Source organism: Acanthochromis polyacanthus, chromosome 13 (genome assembly GCF_021347895.1).
Source record: "Acanthochromis polyacanthus isolate Apoly-LR-REF ecotype Palm Island chromosome 13, KAUST_Apoly_ChrSc, whole genome shotgun sequence".
NCBI lineage: Eukaryota > Metazoa > Chordata > Actinopteri > Pomacentridae > Acanthochromis > Acanthochromis polyacanthus.
Genome location: NC_067125.1, coordinates 7,128,699 through 7,143,317, shown reverse-complemented (window position 1 = coordinate 7,143,317; position 14,619 = coordinate 7,128,699). Strand labels below are relative to the sequence as shown.

Below are 14,619 nucleotides of genomic sequence, written 5' to 3'. Positions count from 1 at the left end.
ATAAAGTTCTGTTTAACTTCAACCCCAACACCAGTGTCCTTTGTTTAGGCTCCTTAATACATAATTCATTATGAAATATCACTGCCAAAAGCAACAGACTAGAACACATTTCACAGCAGTATTTTTTTTCCTTTGCAAGCAGTACTACTGTGTATACGAAAGTTCACGTTAGCTTTACGTGTTTGAATACACTCCTATTGTACACTGACTTCATACAGTGTTTCTAAAAATATGTCACAGCACTATGCATGGCAATCATTCCTGTAGCTAGGTAACTGCCACATGTAGTGTGAATGAAAACTGGTTTCTAGTCATGAATTAAAATGGACAGTATTAAAATAGTCTCTTATGATAGTGGTTCCGAATTCAGCAACACAGAACACGTTCATATTTTTCCTTCAGCATACAAAAATCCACCAGGATAAACAAATCGTTTGTCATGGGTTTGACTTTATTTACTAGTATATTAACACATTACATGCTACAGAAAATAAAAAGGTAATTTCAATTGTCTTGAAAGAATATAGTGTTATAATAAAATGGCACCTTTTGATATTAACACAATTTCCACTGGCATTTCGCCACCCCTTCCTTTGCATGAAAGGAAATGAATGACTTCATGCAGGGCTACTAAAAAAATACTTCTTGGTGGTTTCATCGGCAACCCAATTTATCAGATAATGATTTATGTAGCTAAGCACCTGCTATGTGCAGCGTGAGTGACAAAGAAGCATGATTTGATCACTACTACACAGACAAAAATGGACTGTGTCAAAAGCTGGCAGTAAACGCAAATGTTCATTTCCTAGACCGGATTTTTCCAAGACGTCAGCCAAATATTTTTAAATAGTAGATCTTATATATAACGTGGGTTTGGGATACGGCCAGCTTGAAAATTAAGTGTGAAAGCAGGACAGGGCTTGTTAGGCAAAGCTATAAAGGTCAGAGACTAATGTGTGGGAGCAATTAAGGATAATTACAACCCTAAAAAGGAGAGCACATATCAATGCAGTGTGAAAGCAGTAAGTGCATTCTGTTAAAAATCAAATTTCATCTCCTCTCATAAGCACTGGCAGAGAATGCTTTCAAGGACCTCATCTTTCTGAATATTGTAACAGTGCCACCTAAAGGTGACATGAGGTGGTGGCCAGAAATACTGCAGCATGACATCTGAGAGGAACCCTGAGACACAGAGTTCTCACAGGTCAAATTTAAATGAGACAAAGTTCGCTCGGGCAAAGGTCTATGCTACACTCCCAGCCTGCTTCAGTCCAAACCAGTGTGCATTATGATACATGAGGGGGATGATTGTCAGGTGTCAACAAGCAGACCGATTCAATCTCAACAGAAAACAACCTTTAGAAAGGGAGAAAAAAAAAAAAGGCGATTTGAACTCCAACTTAATTTCTTGGCAAGAGGAAATGGCACAGGAAAAAAAGATAAAACAGTAAAAGGAAAAGTCCGTTTTGGCTTGTGCACTTCAACTGGATGAGGCTTTAAATAAAAGAGTGGAAGAGGATTAACTGAGGAAGCACAAAGGAAACACAGGCTGATAAGGCCGAGGATTAAAAGAACTCACCGGTGCAAGGTGGCAACAAGATTATTAAAAGGTTAAAAACAAAGGGCAGGTACCAAATAATACCAGTTAGTCTTTTCTTGCACGCATTTGACAAGATGTGAACACGGAGCAGTCTGTCTTGCTAAGGTATATTTAGTGAGCTGAATGGAGAGCACTAACATGAGAGGACAGCACTAACTAACATGGTGGACAGCCTACATTCACTCTGTTCAACTTCAATCATGTACATCAGACGCAGAAAGGGAACACATGTGGCCTTGTGAGGGCTGGGGGCAAACAGATGTGCCCCATCCACAGTCAGTTCGTCCATTTTGCACCGCCGACCCATCGCTCCCTCCCAACACGCAGCAGTAAAAAGTGTTCCCCCCCCCGGACAAAACCAGCTATGAAGAAAACTACAAAGATAACAAAAAACAATATTTAGCATGTAATGATAATCACATAGTACATCATTTCATAACAATACGTTCTTTTTTTCTTACAAAAGACTACTTGGTGGTACTTGGTCGTAGGTGATGGGTGGCTGGGGGCCGAGGTTAGCCGGGCTGGGAGGTGAGAGGATGTAGTGTTTGGCTTTATCGCCACCTCCACAACAGTGCTGCAGTTTCTCTGGTTTGCTGCTGGGGCCTGCTGTATGGCTATAACTACATGAAGTCGCTCCTAAATGCTGGTCTTAACTCAGTTTTACGTTCTCCATTTAGTGCTTGGTGGGAGGGTGGGGTGAACGCTGGACTGGTCCTTGGTCTGCTCCTCCAGAAGAACTGTACACCTCCAGCTGACTGAGCTCTTCCTTTTCTTTCCGAGGTGCGGTATTTGTCGGTTAAATCTTCTCTCCAAAATGCTGGATTTGAGCCACGCTGTTCCCGCCTTTCACAGTCTTGGTTTAACCCAAAGCAATGCTGCATTCATGTCTAGTCTGAACATTGTTAGATGCATACTCTTAAACTTCAAAATACCATTCACCTCAAGTACAAAACATTATTCAATCACTGAATGCTCATTTTATGATGCAAAGAAACTTAAATCCCTTCAATAACTGTCTGGTAGAACGAATGTTAGTGAAGACCTCAATATCTCAGATGAAAGGCGAATGTAGTTTTACTGCGTTCACATTCATCACTTCCTGCATGCAAGCACTGAAGGTCAGGATCAAAAGAACAGTTTGACATTTTAGTAAATATAGTTACTTGCTTTTTTGACGAGATGAGAACTCTGATGCTGGAACACTAAATATGAACCTAGAGCCGGCATGCAGTTAGCACAGCACCGAGACTGCAAACGGCAGCCAGCGTGGCTCAGTCCAAAGGTAACACTAGAACTCCTTAAGCTCACTAATTAACATGTCAAATCCTGTTTGCTTAATCCAAAGTGTAAAGGAAACGACTCAATGTTTAGCCGTTTCCCCCCTTCTTTCAGTCCATGCTAAGCTAAGCTAGCCTCTCCTGGTTGCAGCTTCGTGTTTTCAGTGCACATAAGGTGGGAATCAATCTTTTCACTTCACTCTTGGCAAGATAGCAAACAAGCATCTCAAAATGACAAACTACAGGGTGTCTCTAGAGTCTGGACACACAGGAAATCTCATTAACTATCATTTTTTTGCCTCCACGGGTTAAATATAAACTGGTACTTCTCAGTGGATGTGAAGGACGGAGATATGGAAAGATAGCAGATTAATTTGATCTTTCAACAAAACCATATTTAATCTGTGGAGGCAAAACAATGATAGTTAATATTTCCTGTGTGTCCAGACTTTAGGGACACCCTGTAGAGAAAACGCATAAAAACTGTGTTGGTACTATTCAGGTTATTAGTGTATTCCAATCGACATGAATGCAGCACGAGTGAAGCTACAGCGCTGAAACCGTGATGACGGATGAGACTGAGCAGTTATCTACTGGCTCCGACACAGGAAGAGGAAGTGGTTGAACTCTGAGGCGAGGAGTCTCCTGAGGAGTGAGTGTTGATAACGTGTCCGTGGCCGAGACACGACAGAGGGAGGGACTAAAGGGCGTTGCCATATCCATGGAACAGGAGATTCAGTTTATCTTCCGTGTTCCACAGTAGAGAATATGATCCGAGTCAGTCCGTCAGTGAAAGCAGGCGGAGGAGGAGGGTGGGTATGATTATGTAGGTGGGTAACAATGGAGGATGTGTGCAGTACGTGGGGTCCAACGAGGGCCGGTTTTTGTTCTCAGTGATTCTCTGAAACCATACTTGGTGCAGGTAAAAGCTGGAGACAACGCTGAGGAAAGAGGGGAGCGAGTGGGTGTGCAGAATGGGAGGGAAGGAAGGAAGGAAGGGAGAGAGGGAGAAGGGAGGAAGGGTCTAATACTAGTGTCCTGGTAGCGGCCCGGCTGTCCGCTCTCAGCTCAGTTCGTCCTCGGCGTTGTGCTGGTCCAGCAGTTTGACGTGTGTGAAGGGAAAGTGGCCACGCTTGCCTTTACATTCCCCCTCCCACTGGCCGTTCACGTTTATTTTGGTCACCTTCACCATGTCGCCCACCTGGGGAGGCAGAGGACAGCCGGTGTGAGAGTGCAGAAATGTGTGCAGCAGAAGCAACGACAACTCACATGTACATAATCAACCGTCCTGGCACGTACACTGATGTCATGTAGAGATGACACAAACAATCGACAGAAAGTTAGTCAGCAATCCATTAATGACTTCAGTTATTTAGAAGTAAATATGCCAGCTAAGATAGGCCTCATGTCAAGGATACATAGAGATTTCCCTGCCTAATTAATTCATGTCTAGTCTACAAAATATATTTGTTTAAAAAATAAAAAGAGAAGACATAACATCACAACGCCCCTCTTAGTATGTCCTGTCTGCCTCTTCTATCTGGACACCAGCACAAAACCTCAACATATGCTGTCCACTGTCATGCATGTGAAGAAAAAGGAGGACCTGTCCCATTTAAGAGGCTGAAATCAAGGAATATTTGGAATTTGGATTTAGAAAGTAATTAATGGACTCATTCAAAGCACTTCCCAAGTCTTTTTCAACTGAACAATTGCTTAATTGTTATAGCTCTAAATGCACTAAAAAAAGAGAAATTTAGACGTGCGTTAGCATTCGTGCTTCTCTCTACTTTTTGTGTTTGATCAATCAGCAGCCACGATCTGTTGGGAAAATATTCCAAATAAATAAGTGGAAAAGGATCCATAACTGTGGGGCAGCAGCTGGGTGGAAACGTGTGTGATTACAGTTGACCTGCACAGGCCAAGGAGTGGCTGCTCCTGTGCCACTGAACCTGAGCAAACAATTACTAACAGACTGTTCCAAAGTTCAAGTCTATACGAGCGACGGCTGAACAGGCAGCAAAGGATCACACTGATAACCTGTTAGCAGCGCTGACAAACCTGCTGGTGTTAAATGTCTGACTAGCAGCATATCCAGGACATGTCTGGATGTTCTGGATATGACTCCATCGCATGTAGGGCTGCGACTAAAAACAGCAGGATCTTTGAAATTAATTATTTGTTCTTTAAAGTCAGAATGAAAGTGAAGAGGTCAAAAGCTTGTTTTGTCCCACCAATAGTTTGTTGTGGATTATATACATGATCAAAGCATTAGGGCTGGACCCGAATATCCCGAATATTAATTTTGGTATCTGAATATTGCCCCCCCCCGCCCCCGTCGGACGTTACCGGGCGGAAAGAATATGCGGTGTTACTGTCTTCCCTCCGTCCGCCTTCAGCCCACATCGGCTCATCTCGTCGTGTGATCACATAAACATATACACATATGTCTATGTGATCACCCCTTTCTCCCCCAAGACGAAAATATTCGGAGCTCGTCTCTTCCCTTCGCCTCATCCCGTCGTGTTTGTCCCGTCGTGTTTGGCTCATTTCAGCTCATCCACCTGAATGACCAGGTTGCTGCCGACTCTGACGTCACGCTTCACTTCGTTGCATAAACACAAGAAAAGATGCTGAAGACCTCCGCTGTTTGGGAATTCTTCAGTTTAACTGAAGACAAAACAAAGGCAAAATTTGGACCCGGGAGACCAGACGAACGGATCCGAATATTCGGGCCGTCTCCGCCACAAGCTGCCACCGCGCACCCCCCACCCCGTCGAATGTTAAGGGGCGGAACGAATATTCGGATATTCGTCTTTAATAAGACCCGAATACTTGGAGGTCAGAAACCAGTATTCGGACCAGCCCTACAAAGCATAGGAATTCTTTGAGAACAGTTGGAACTTCAGGTTAATTAAGGAAGAACATGGAGACCAACTTTAAAATGTATTTTCTGTACGTTGTCTGAAAAAGAAGGCCTAAAGAAAAAACATTTTAGACGAATATTAAAAATTTCAACCTCACATATGGGTAAAGAAGAGAAGACTGTAGATTGTAATTATTTATGAATATTAAAGTTGTCTGCAATTGTATGCTTAATATTTATAGTGATTTATCTCATGAATTTAAGTCACATACAAAACATAAACCTCAGAAAAGACACACTTAAAATGACAAGACAGCCACAAATGTATTTTTTTTTAGCTGTGTACAACTCTCTTTCGGCAAACTAAATTCTAATTTTCTCACCAGAAATACTTTCACATAAGTCAAAAAACAGCAGCAGATCTTCAGAATTAAGAACCTGAAACAGGAGAAGTCCACCATCTGTGCTTGAAAATTGACTTAGGAAAATAACTGACAAGTACGGTTTCAGCTCTAATCTTCTGAGATGCAAAACGACGGTATTAACTCGAAGTGACTGTGTGCGTGCCTCACTGCTGCTGGTGGATATCATTAATTAAAACTGCTGGCTGCTGCTGTCTGTGAGCTGTGTGGGTCCCTGGTTGTAATAATTTTGCATGAGGAAACAATTCTAGTGTTTTAGTAGAGCAACAGTCGGTGTTTTTCAAAGATGGTGCACCTGACGTACAATGACAAAAAGACCAGCGGTTGCTAAATCTCGCATTTTGAAAAAAAAATACGGAACGCCAACCATGTCAGAGCTGAGGTTCAGCCCAGGATATCCCCAAGCAGTGCATTCAGGAGGCTTTAAATAGAGGCGCTGAAGGGCCTGTGAAATGCTTTACCTCTGGAGTCTGTGATTCTGGAGAATGATTGTTGAGATTTAGCTTGTTAGCATATTTGGATAGTTAGAATGTGTCAAAGCTAGCATCCCTTTTGCTCCAACTGCCCCCTTTGCTCTGTTCTGTGCATGAGTATAGATGAACACAGGACACACCGGACTAGTGAATCACAGGCTCCACCTTTAGAAACTGTCATCCTGACATAAAAAGCCATATAGATCACATATTGATATTATTGTTCACTGTATTTGTTCAAAGTAGCAGAAGGTGTTTGGCTCCCTACATACAGAGGAGGGACACAAAATACCACAAACACCAGCGTTATGCAATTGCAATGATCAACTAATCTGAAGGTTGATTTTATCGTTTTTATCATATTTCAAACAATTCTGTACTCTCAGTTTTTCACGTCAAGGTCTGCTGCTCACTTTTACCATTTAATGAAGTAGAATGTTTTCAGCATCTTTAACATTTCTCACATCTACTCATTTGAAAGTTTTAAAGCCTTTATGCAAATATGTTAATGCTTGGTTGAAACTGGGCTGTAAGAAATTCTCATAGCTATTTTTCCCAATGTGACAGGCACCTTACAGACCACAAAATAAAGCTGTCACATAAACAACTAGTAGTTGCAGTGCTAATTTATTGCAGGGCTTCTGATGTGGACTGGTCAAATTTGCACAGGCGTTCATGTATAATGCTCCCTGTCCTTATCTCCAACTATATGCATGGACTTTGAGCTTTGCAAAGATTGGAAATGGAGCTTAAATACAACTTTATAATAAACTGCAACTCCATGATGCTGAAATATTTTACGTGTTGGGGTTTAGAAAACATGTAACAGAGGAAGACTTTTGTAGAACTGCGTGAAACAAATTGCACACTCAAAGTTTGTTTCAGTTGCTGAAGATAAAGAAAGATCTTCACAATCTGTGGGTTTACTGAGACGAGGAAATGCAAGCTAATTATTAACTGTCCAGTGCCGCCATGCTGAGTCACTAATGGCCAACTAGAGTCAGAAAACAGACCAAACCCAGCGAAGACTACCACAGGTGGGAGGGGTAGAAACCAACTCATACAAAAGATTTCTCTGTCAAAAAAGAAAAAAAATTAAAAATGAGCTGGGAAAAAAACAAATCATCCAACAAAAGCTCACTAGTCGTTCAATTCCACAAAAGAAGTAAAATGTGCATATAGATTTAAGTGGTTCAAGACTGGATCTGTGCTGGGATCTGTAGGAGTGAAGAGAGCATGCTCAGTCCAGCCTGCCTCCTAGTCCCTCTCCTGGCTCAGCTGGACTCCTGGCTTCACAGAGACCAGAGGAAATGGTGCTGTTCCCAAACACAAACTATTTCCTTCCCCCAATGACCTGCTCCGTGGGAGCCCCGCTCTCACTTCCGGACAGTTTAGCAGCCCAGCCACTGTGAGCAGCAAGCACAGCTTAATGGCTGTTTTCATATTTGAGTGGCCTATTAGGTTCAGATCGAAGCAAGAGACCAAGTGAGCCTCATCTGACAACAGCAGAAGCCCACTAGGATGAGATACTAACTGTCATGGACAAACTTCATGCAGGTTGATGTCACTAGATTGATCTGTGAGAAAGAGAAATAAAGTTACCAGTTTATCAAGAAAACCTAACTAGCTGAGCACCTTCTGACCCGGATAGCTCTTCGCCAGGTTCAAAGAATACTGAGAAAGAAATAACCAAACTCCCAACAGGGAAAGAAAGCCAAAGAATGTGAGCTCAGCCTTGATAAACTTAAAGGGCTGGTCCTACAGCCTTGTTCCTAACGCTCTCCTGGTTTACAATGCTTGGCAAAATAATGTATGGATTCAACAAAAACACTTGATTCGCATCCATATTTACCTCTAAAGCCAGGGCAGTCTTGTCGTAGGCATTGGGCACCCTCTTCTGTATGGCCCTGGCATACACAGGTCCATTCTGGAGATTTGGGAGGGGGGTGGGCTGGGCGTACTGACTGGGGTCTCCCAGCAGTGGAGCACCAGGCTGGGCTGCAGAGCCATCAGAGTTCCCTAGCATCCCCATCCCACCCGGTGCACCTCCAGGCGCACCAGACCCTGCCACCGAACTTGGAGACGCCGGTCGGTACTTCTCTACGTACGGCACTGGGATCATCCCTGTGCGGCCTTCAGAGTTCTGGGCGTTCCACCACTGCTCCTCTGGCTTCTCCAGAACTCGGAGTATATCACCCTTCCTAAACGGGAGATCCTCTTCATCATTGCCGGGGAAATCGAAAAGTGCTCGGACATACTCGTCTTCCAGGCGCGGTGGGGGGCCTCCACCGGGACCACTGCTCATGAAGGTTGGGTGTTTAGACTTGTTGATGGGTTCTATCAAGGTCGTGGTATCCAAGTAGTGGATTTTGTAAAACTCTAACAAAGCAGGAAGAGCTTCAAACTCCTGGTCACCAATACGGAACCTCGGAGGAGCCAAACCTGGTCAAAAAAAATTAGGAAGATGGAAGAAAGAGAGGAGTCAGAAACACAAAACGATATCATTTGTCATCTAAAACACACCTGCTCAGACATGTTCACATCAGGGTGATCTGAACTCTGGGCTATTTATGCACCCAAGCATGATGGAGGTGATTTCCAGAATGACCAGGAAGTATTTCTGTTTCCTTATTCTACAATTTTCCCCCATGCATGTTTGTTTTGTTCCTTAAAAAAGGCCTGTGTAATTCTGAGAAGGAAAAAAAAGCTATGAGGAAATATAACAAATAATCTGCTGCAATTCAAATACAGGATAAAAACCCACAAGGGGCAGCGTCTGGTCAAAATCTGTCACAACCTGGCAACATGAATGAAAGACTTTTAAATATCTGCAACTCTCCTAGTTGGTACATTCAGCTAATATGAACGGTGCACAGGCCAAAAGTCACACTGGTAGTCTGCTATTTCAGAAGTCACACCGCCCACCCCGGCGTCTATAGTGACACAGACGTCCGTCTATGTATGATTTCCCTCAACAATGTGTTGTATAATATGTACTGAGTGGTCTGTCTGAGCACTGAAATCATCACTATAGGTAAGGTTTGCCTTTTCATAAGACACGTTTCCCTGAGTCTGGCCTGTCGTATTCCCACACTGGAGACTGGAAAAGGCACTATTGCGCATCTCCTTTGGTGCAAGTCATGCAAGAATGGTCACATCAGCATCTCCATATACCGAGCCCCCCCACCTCCGCTGTCTTACCTGGACCGGATTGTCGGTTGTTGCTGATGCTGTTAATTATGTAATGCGAGACTTTGGAGTTCTCTGACACCGACAGCACGTAGTCGCCGGGGCTGGTGATGGAGTCCCGGACCAGAAACACGCCGTGCCGCTGTCCCTGCAACAGAGACACAGCCTCCTGCCTGCTCAGCCGACCCCAGTACCAGCTGCCGCGGTCCTCCGCGTCAAAATTTCCGGCCATGATATCCACTCCAAAGCCGAGGCTTCACCGGGGCCTTCCCTGCTCTCCCTCCCGTTATCCACAAGCAGAGCCTTCAACTCATACAAAAACTTTAGCGCCTAGAGCACGTTTAGTAAACAGGCGACCTCCGCAGCTGGCCGTTTGGGCATCAATTCGCCGATACAGGAGCTCAACTGTGTTATGAAAGGGACTCTTGTTTGGTCTGAGGTCAGAATTCAGCTCTATCAGTCACACAGGAGGTTTTAGCGGCAGAATTCCAGCTACAATCCAGCCGCCGATGACAACTAACTTCAAAAACTGAAATGGCGGATACGGGAAAACAAAAAAAGACCCCACTCACCGGATGTGACGTAGTGACGTGTCATGCAACCAAGCAAACATAAAGCTGCTCATCTTTCAAAATAAAACTTCATTTTACAGAGACGCCTTTTAGCAAATATATTTAACAGATACCGTACAAATATGACAGCCGCGATTGTCAAATCTTACTATCTAAAGTTGCTATCGTTTATCGCTCAGTATTTGGACGTTTTATTTAGTTTAGAAAAGAGCCACATTTGTAAGATTTTATGTTGGTAAAGTCAGTAGACCGCTTTCTCTGCTCGCACTAACTCTGTTACACTTGACAGTCTATCCTTCGTATTATTGTGAAACCCGCAGCTTACCTAATTATTGCACCAGATCAGCGGCGGTAGAGTAACTGCACTGCGGACACTTTAGGTTTTGCATTCGCAATCATTTATTAGACCTTGTATAATACCTCGTATTTCTAACTTCCAAAGTATAACGGATGAGTTGCAATGTGTAAAGATTACCACTAGGTGTCAGTCAAACACTGTTAAAACATACCTCACTGCTCTTGGTTTCACGTTCACTTTAAGGATATTTGTCCATAATAAACCACAGAAATGTATTAAATTAAAAAAATTCAAAAGTTAATTACTCCATTGAAATCAGACAAATAACTTACAGCAACTACATTTATACTTTAGCTCTCTCAGAAGAACTTTACTCTAGGTACTCATTAATACTTTTTAATGGCTATGAGACATTCACCAATGTCTTGTGAACTAAATCTTTTCCCTTTCCTGCCGGGAATTAAATGATGTAATAGACTCTGGTGTCTGTATAATAAGTATGAATGTAGAGCTAAGGCGAGATTAGCCTAGATTAGCATAAATACTGGAAGCAGCTAGCCTGCCTCTGTCTAAAGTTCAAAAAGACTCTTATCTAACATCTGTAAAGCTCATTAATTCATATGCTCTATCTACTTTTATTTGGGTCACAAGATGAAATGTAGAAATGACTATTTGTAGTTTACAAGAAGTTAGGTGCAGTTTTCCTTCTGCTTGCGCTATTTATGCTAAGCTAGGCTAAACACCTCCCATTACTCAGCATAGTAATAATTACAGTCAAAGTTATAATCAAATTTAATTCTAAAACATCTTTAAGACCTACAAGAATTGAACTGAAATACTGCACAATTAAAGTAGAACAAAGAAATAAAATAGCAACTAATAAAATACAATAAAGCACAATTACTAAAGGCAAATATTTATAAAAAGACAATAAAATTACTACACAATATGAGATGATGTGTGTCAAGTTCTACTTGAATGCCAAAGATAAGACATGGGTGTTCAGCAGTAACTTAAAAGTCTATAAAGTTTTAGCATTTCTTACGAGACAGAAGTAAACTGTTCCAGAGATTCTGAGCGGCCATGTTTGAACTCTGTTTTTGTGTGTGGATCTCTCAATATCCCAGAGCATCTGGTTGGTCGACGACTGTGCTCTAAATTGGGTATAATGATGCAGAGAGTAAATTTAAAGCATTAAAAACAGACAAAAATACTAAAATCAATGCTGAAACAGACAGGCAGCCAGTGGAGAGAGGACAGTACTGGTACATGTGATCACGTTTTCTCTGTCCTGTGAGGGGATGCGTATTTATACCAGCTGCTGATGTGGAGGTGAAGATTGTTCTACACCTACATGGAAAGAGCTACAATAGTCTGAGTAGTATTACAGCCTGTAATAATTTTTTCACATAGGCCTTTACCTTGGCTAAAAAATGCAAACAGTAAAAAGCTAGTTTTAACCACTGCATTGAGCTGTCTGACAAATCTGAAGGAGGTGTCAAAGGTCAACTGCATGAAGCCAAAGAGTCAGGAGTGCTGTCAGGTTTATTCAGAAGGTTTGGTTGACCAAACGTAATGATTTCAGTCTCAATTTCATTAAAGATTGAGAACATTTAGATCCATCCAGGTTTTATCTTTTAGGCAATCTTATTTTTACATTCAGATAGACTTGTATTTTATCTGCAAAACAATGAATGATTCCCAAAGGCCATATATAATATTAAGAGGGGACTGAAACCGAAGTGAAACCTTGAAGGACCCTGCAAACTAAACAGACCTGCAGCTGAAGAAAAATCTCCCAAGTGAACTGAGAAACTCCTGTCTGTCAGATAATTGAGGTTCATTTGAGGACACACTGTTCAAGACACTCAATAACGGTGTCAGAGGCAGCAGTCAGGTCCAGAAGGAGACTGGACCATTAAAAGCTCCTTAAAGAACTATTTCAAGGCGTCAATTTTCTTGGATGAGGCAACAAAAGCAAATAATTGCAACTGCAATTTCAGTAATAGTTATGAGGGTGCTTCAAAAAGTTCATGATCTAACCAGAGAACATCACAGGAGAAAGAGATTGTTCATGGAGTATTTTTCAACATAATCTCCTGTAATTTCAACGCACATCTACCAGTGTTCAAGTCCCTTTGCAGTCTCATCTTCAGCCTCTAGATCCTCTTCAACAGCACGAAGTCATCAACACTCTGAAAATGTCAACCTAGCACATGGGACTTCAGTTCTGGAAACAGATAGAAGTCAGATGGTCCAGGCTGGGAAGTTCATAGGGCAACAGTTCAAAGCCGCGTTTGGATGCTTCTGTTGTCTACTGCTGCTTTGTGAACAGAACTTCTTTCTTTAATTGCTTCAAACTGTAACATCGAAAATTTCCTTGCTGCAGGATCCATAAAGGTTTAATCTGTCTGTCTGTCTGTCTGTCTGTCTGTCTGTCTGTCTATCTATCTAAACATTTGAGTTAATGTCAACAGGAAGGCTTTATAGTATACATTTATGGCCCAGCATGAGCTACGCCTCTTCTTCCAGGGTGACGCCAAAGAACATTATGAAGTAACCTCATATAGGCAGCAGTTACAACGTTTCTACAAAGACATATTTTATAATATTACAGTTGCATCTACTTACATTGTCATTTATTTTGTGTTTACACACAAGCCTTAATTTTTGGACGATTTACCAACATACTGATGAACTCTCCTACCTGAATAAAATGAGATTATTGGGTGTTACTGTTTATTTGTTTTAAATGAAACTTTTATTTTCTCATTTTTGTTGTCAGGAGCAGGGAGAGGAGAAAAAAATTTGACCTTTAAATAATGACTTGATTTATGAAAAAAGAGATTTCTCACAATTTTGCAACTAGGGGAGTCACAACATACTGTCCTGATGATAGCAGTGATATTTGAACAATTAGACACTGACATTGTGCTAGTAATTCACATATAATATTATATTTTCCAGAGCAGGTAACTCGCTGATTGACAGTGTAGAAACAAGGAAAGCACCCAGAGAGCACAGGCTGCTCAGTCTTTGTATCATTTTTTACGGATTAAATCTTAATAAAAAATTACCTTGCACTGAGTACAGGTGTGTGTTATGAATGTGTACATTATGTATGAATACTGGATCATGTGACCTAAATATGTAGCTGAATTAATGGCACTCGGAAACACCCCTACAGTTTAGTCCTGATAAGTCTACAGTGGTTGATTTGTAGTAGGATTGTAATCATGTGATCGTCAGCAGGCAGCTGACGTAGTGTTCACTTGTTGTCAGAATGGATCCAGACTATAAGCCGCATCAGGGCCAAAATCTAATCACTTGGTCCTTGTGCCATTTCTGACCTTCCCTGAAAATTTCATCCAAATCCGTTTGTCCATTTTTGAGTAATGACAGACAGACTGACAGACAAACGTACGTCGATCATCACAGAACTAACAGCATAAAGCACAGTTATGGTTACAGATTGTCGTTTTGTCGCCACACTCTCATTTATACTCAGATGAATTTACCAAATAGAGACAAAACACACAATAAACAAATTCCAGGATAGACTGGCATAATTTGTATTCTTTAAATATTCTATATAGGTATCTTGATAGTATCCCGATTGTGATTTGATTTGGCCACAATCCCTGCATAGTGGAAATCTAGTATCATGACAGCCCTCATTTCAATTCAACCCTTTTTCTTAGCAAAATATTTTTGCATAATATACCACAGATATAAAAGAATGAGGACAATTGCATTAAGCACGGATGGCACTTTTCCGTATGTAAATTTGCTCTAGCACAGTAATAGCAGCTGTGGTGTTGGCGGATCCTCCCTCACATTAAGGTCTGCATAATTGTGCTGCTCCCTGGGCCTCCACACTGTAAGCAGCTGACACCTACAATCCAGAGAGCTTCAGCAG

General features: G+C 41.9%; 1 protein-coding gene across 1 annotated transcript; it reads right to left on the bottom strand.

Moving 5' to 3' along the window:
- Window positions 1-430: 430 nt before the first annotated feature.
- On the bottom strand, window positions 431-10,403 carry crk (v-crk avian sarcoma virus CT10 oncogene homolog). Its single transcript, XM_022209194.2, has 3 exons — window positions 9,843-10,403; window positions 8,494-9,083; window positions 431-4,081 (listed from the first exon to the last, which is right to left on the bottom strand). The coding sequence occupies exons 1-3, from the start codon at window positions 10,060-10,062 to the stop codon at window positions 3,944-3,946; spliced, it is 948 nt and encodes a 315-aa protein (XP_022064886.1). The 5' UTR covers window positions 10,063-10,403; the 3' UTR covers window positions 431-3,943.
- Between the last annotated feature and the right edge of the window lie 4,216 nt (window positions 10,404-14,619).

Excerpts from the sequence above, each read along its gene's own strand:
- crk (XM_022209194.2), bottom strand. The coding sequence starts at position 10,062 with ATGGCCGGAAATTTTGACGCGGAGGACCGCGGCAGCTGGTACTGGGGT. Across the intron at positions 9,084-9,842 it reads CAACCGACAATCCGGTCCAG|GTTTGGCTCCTCCGAGGTTC; the intron begins GTAAGACAGCGG and ends TTTTTTGACCAG. Across the intron at positions 4,082-8,493 it reads AGACTGCCCTGGCTTTAGAG|GTGGGCGACATGGTGAAGGT; the intron begins GTAAATATGGAT and ends CTGCCTCCCCAG.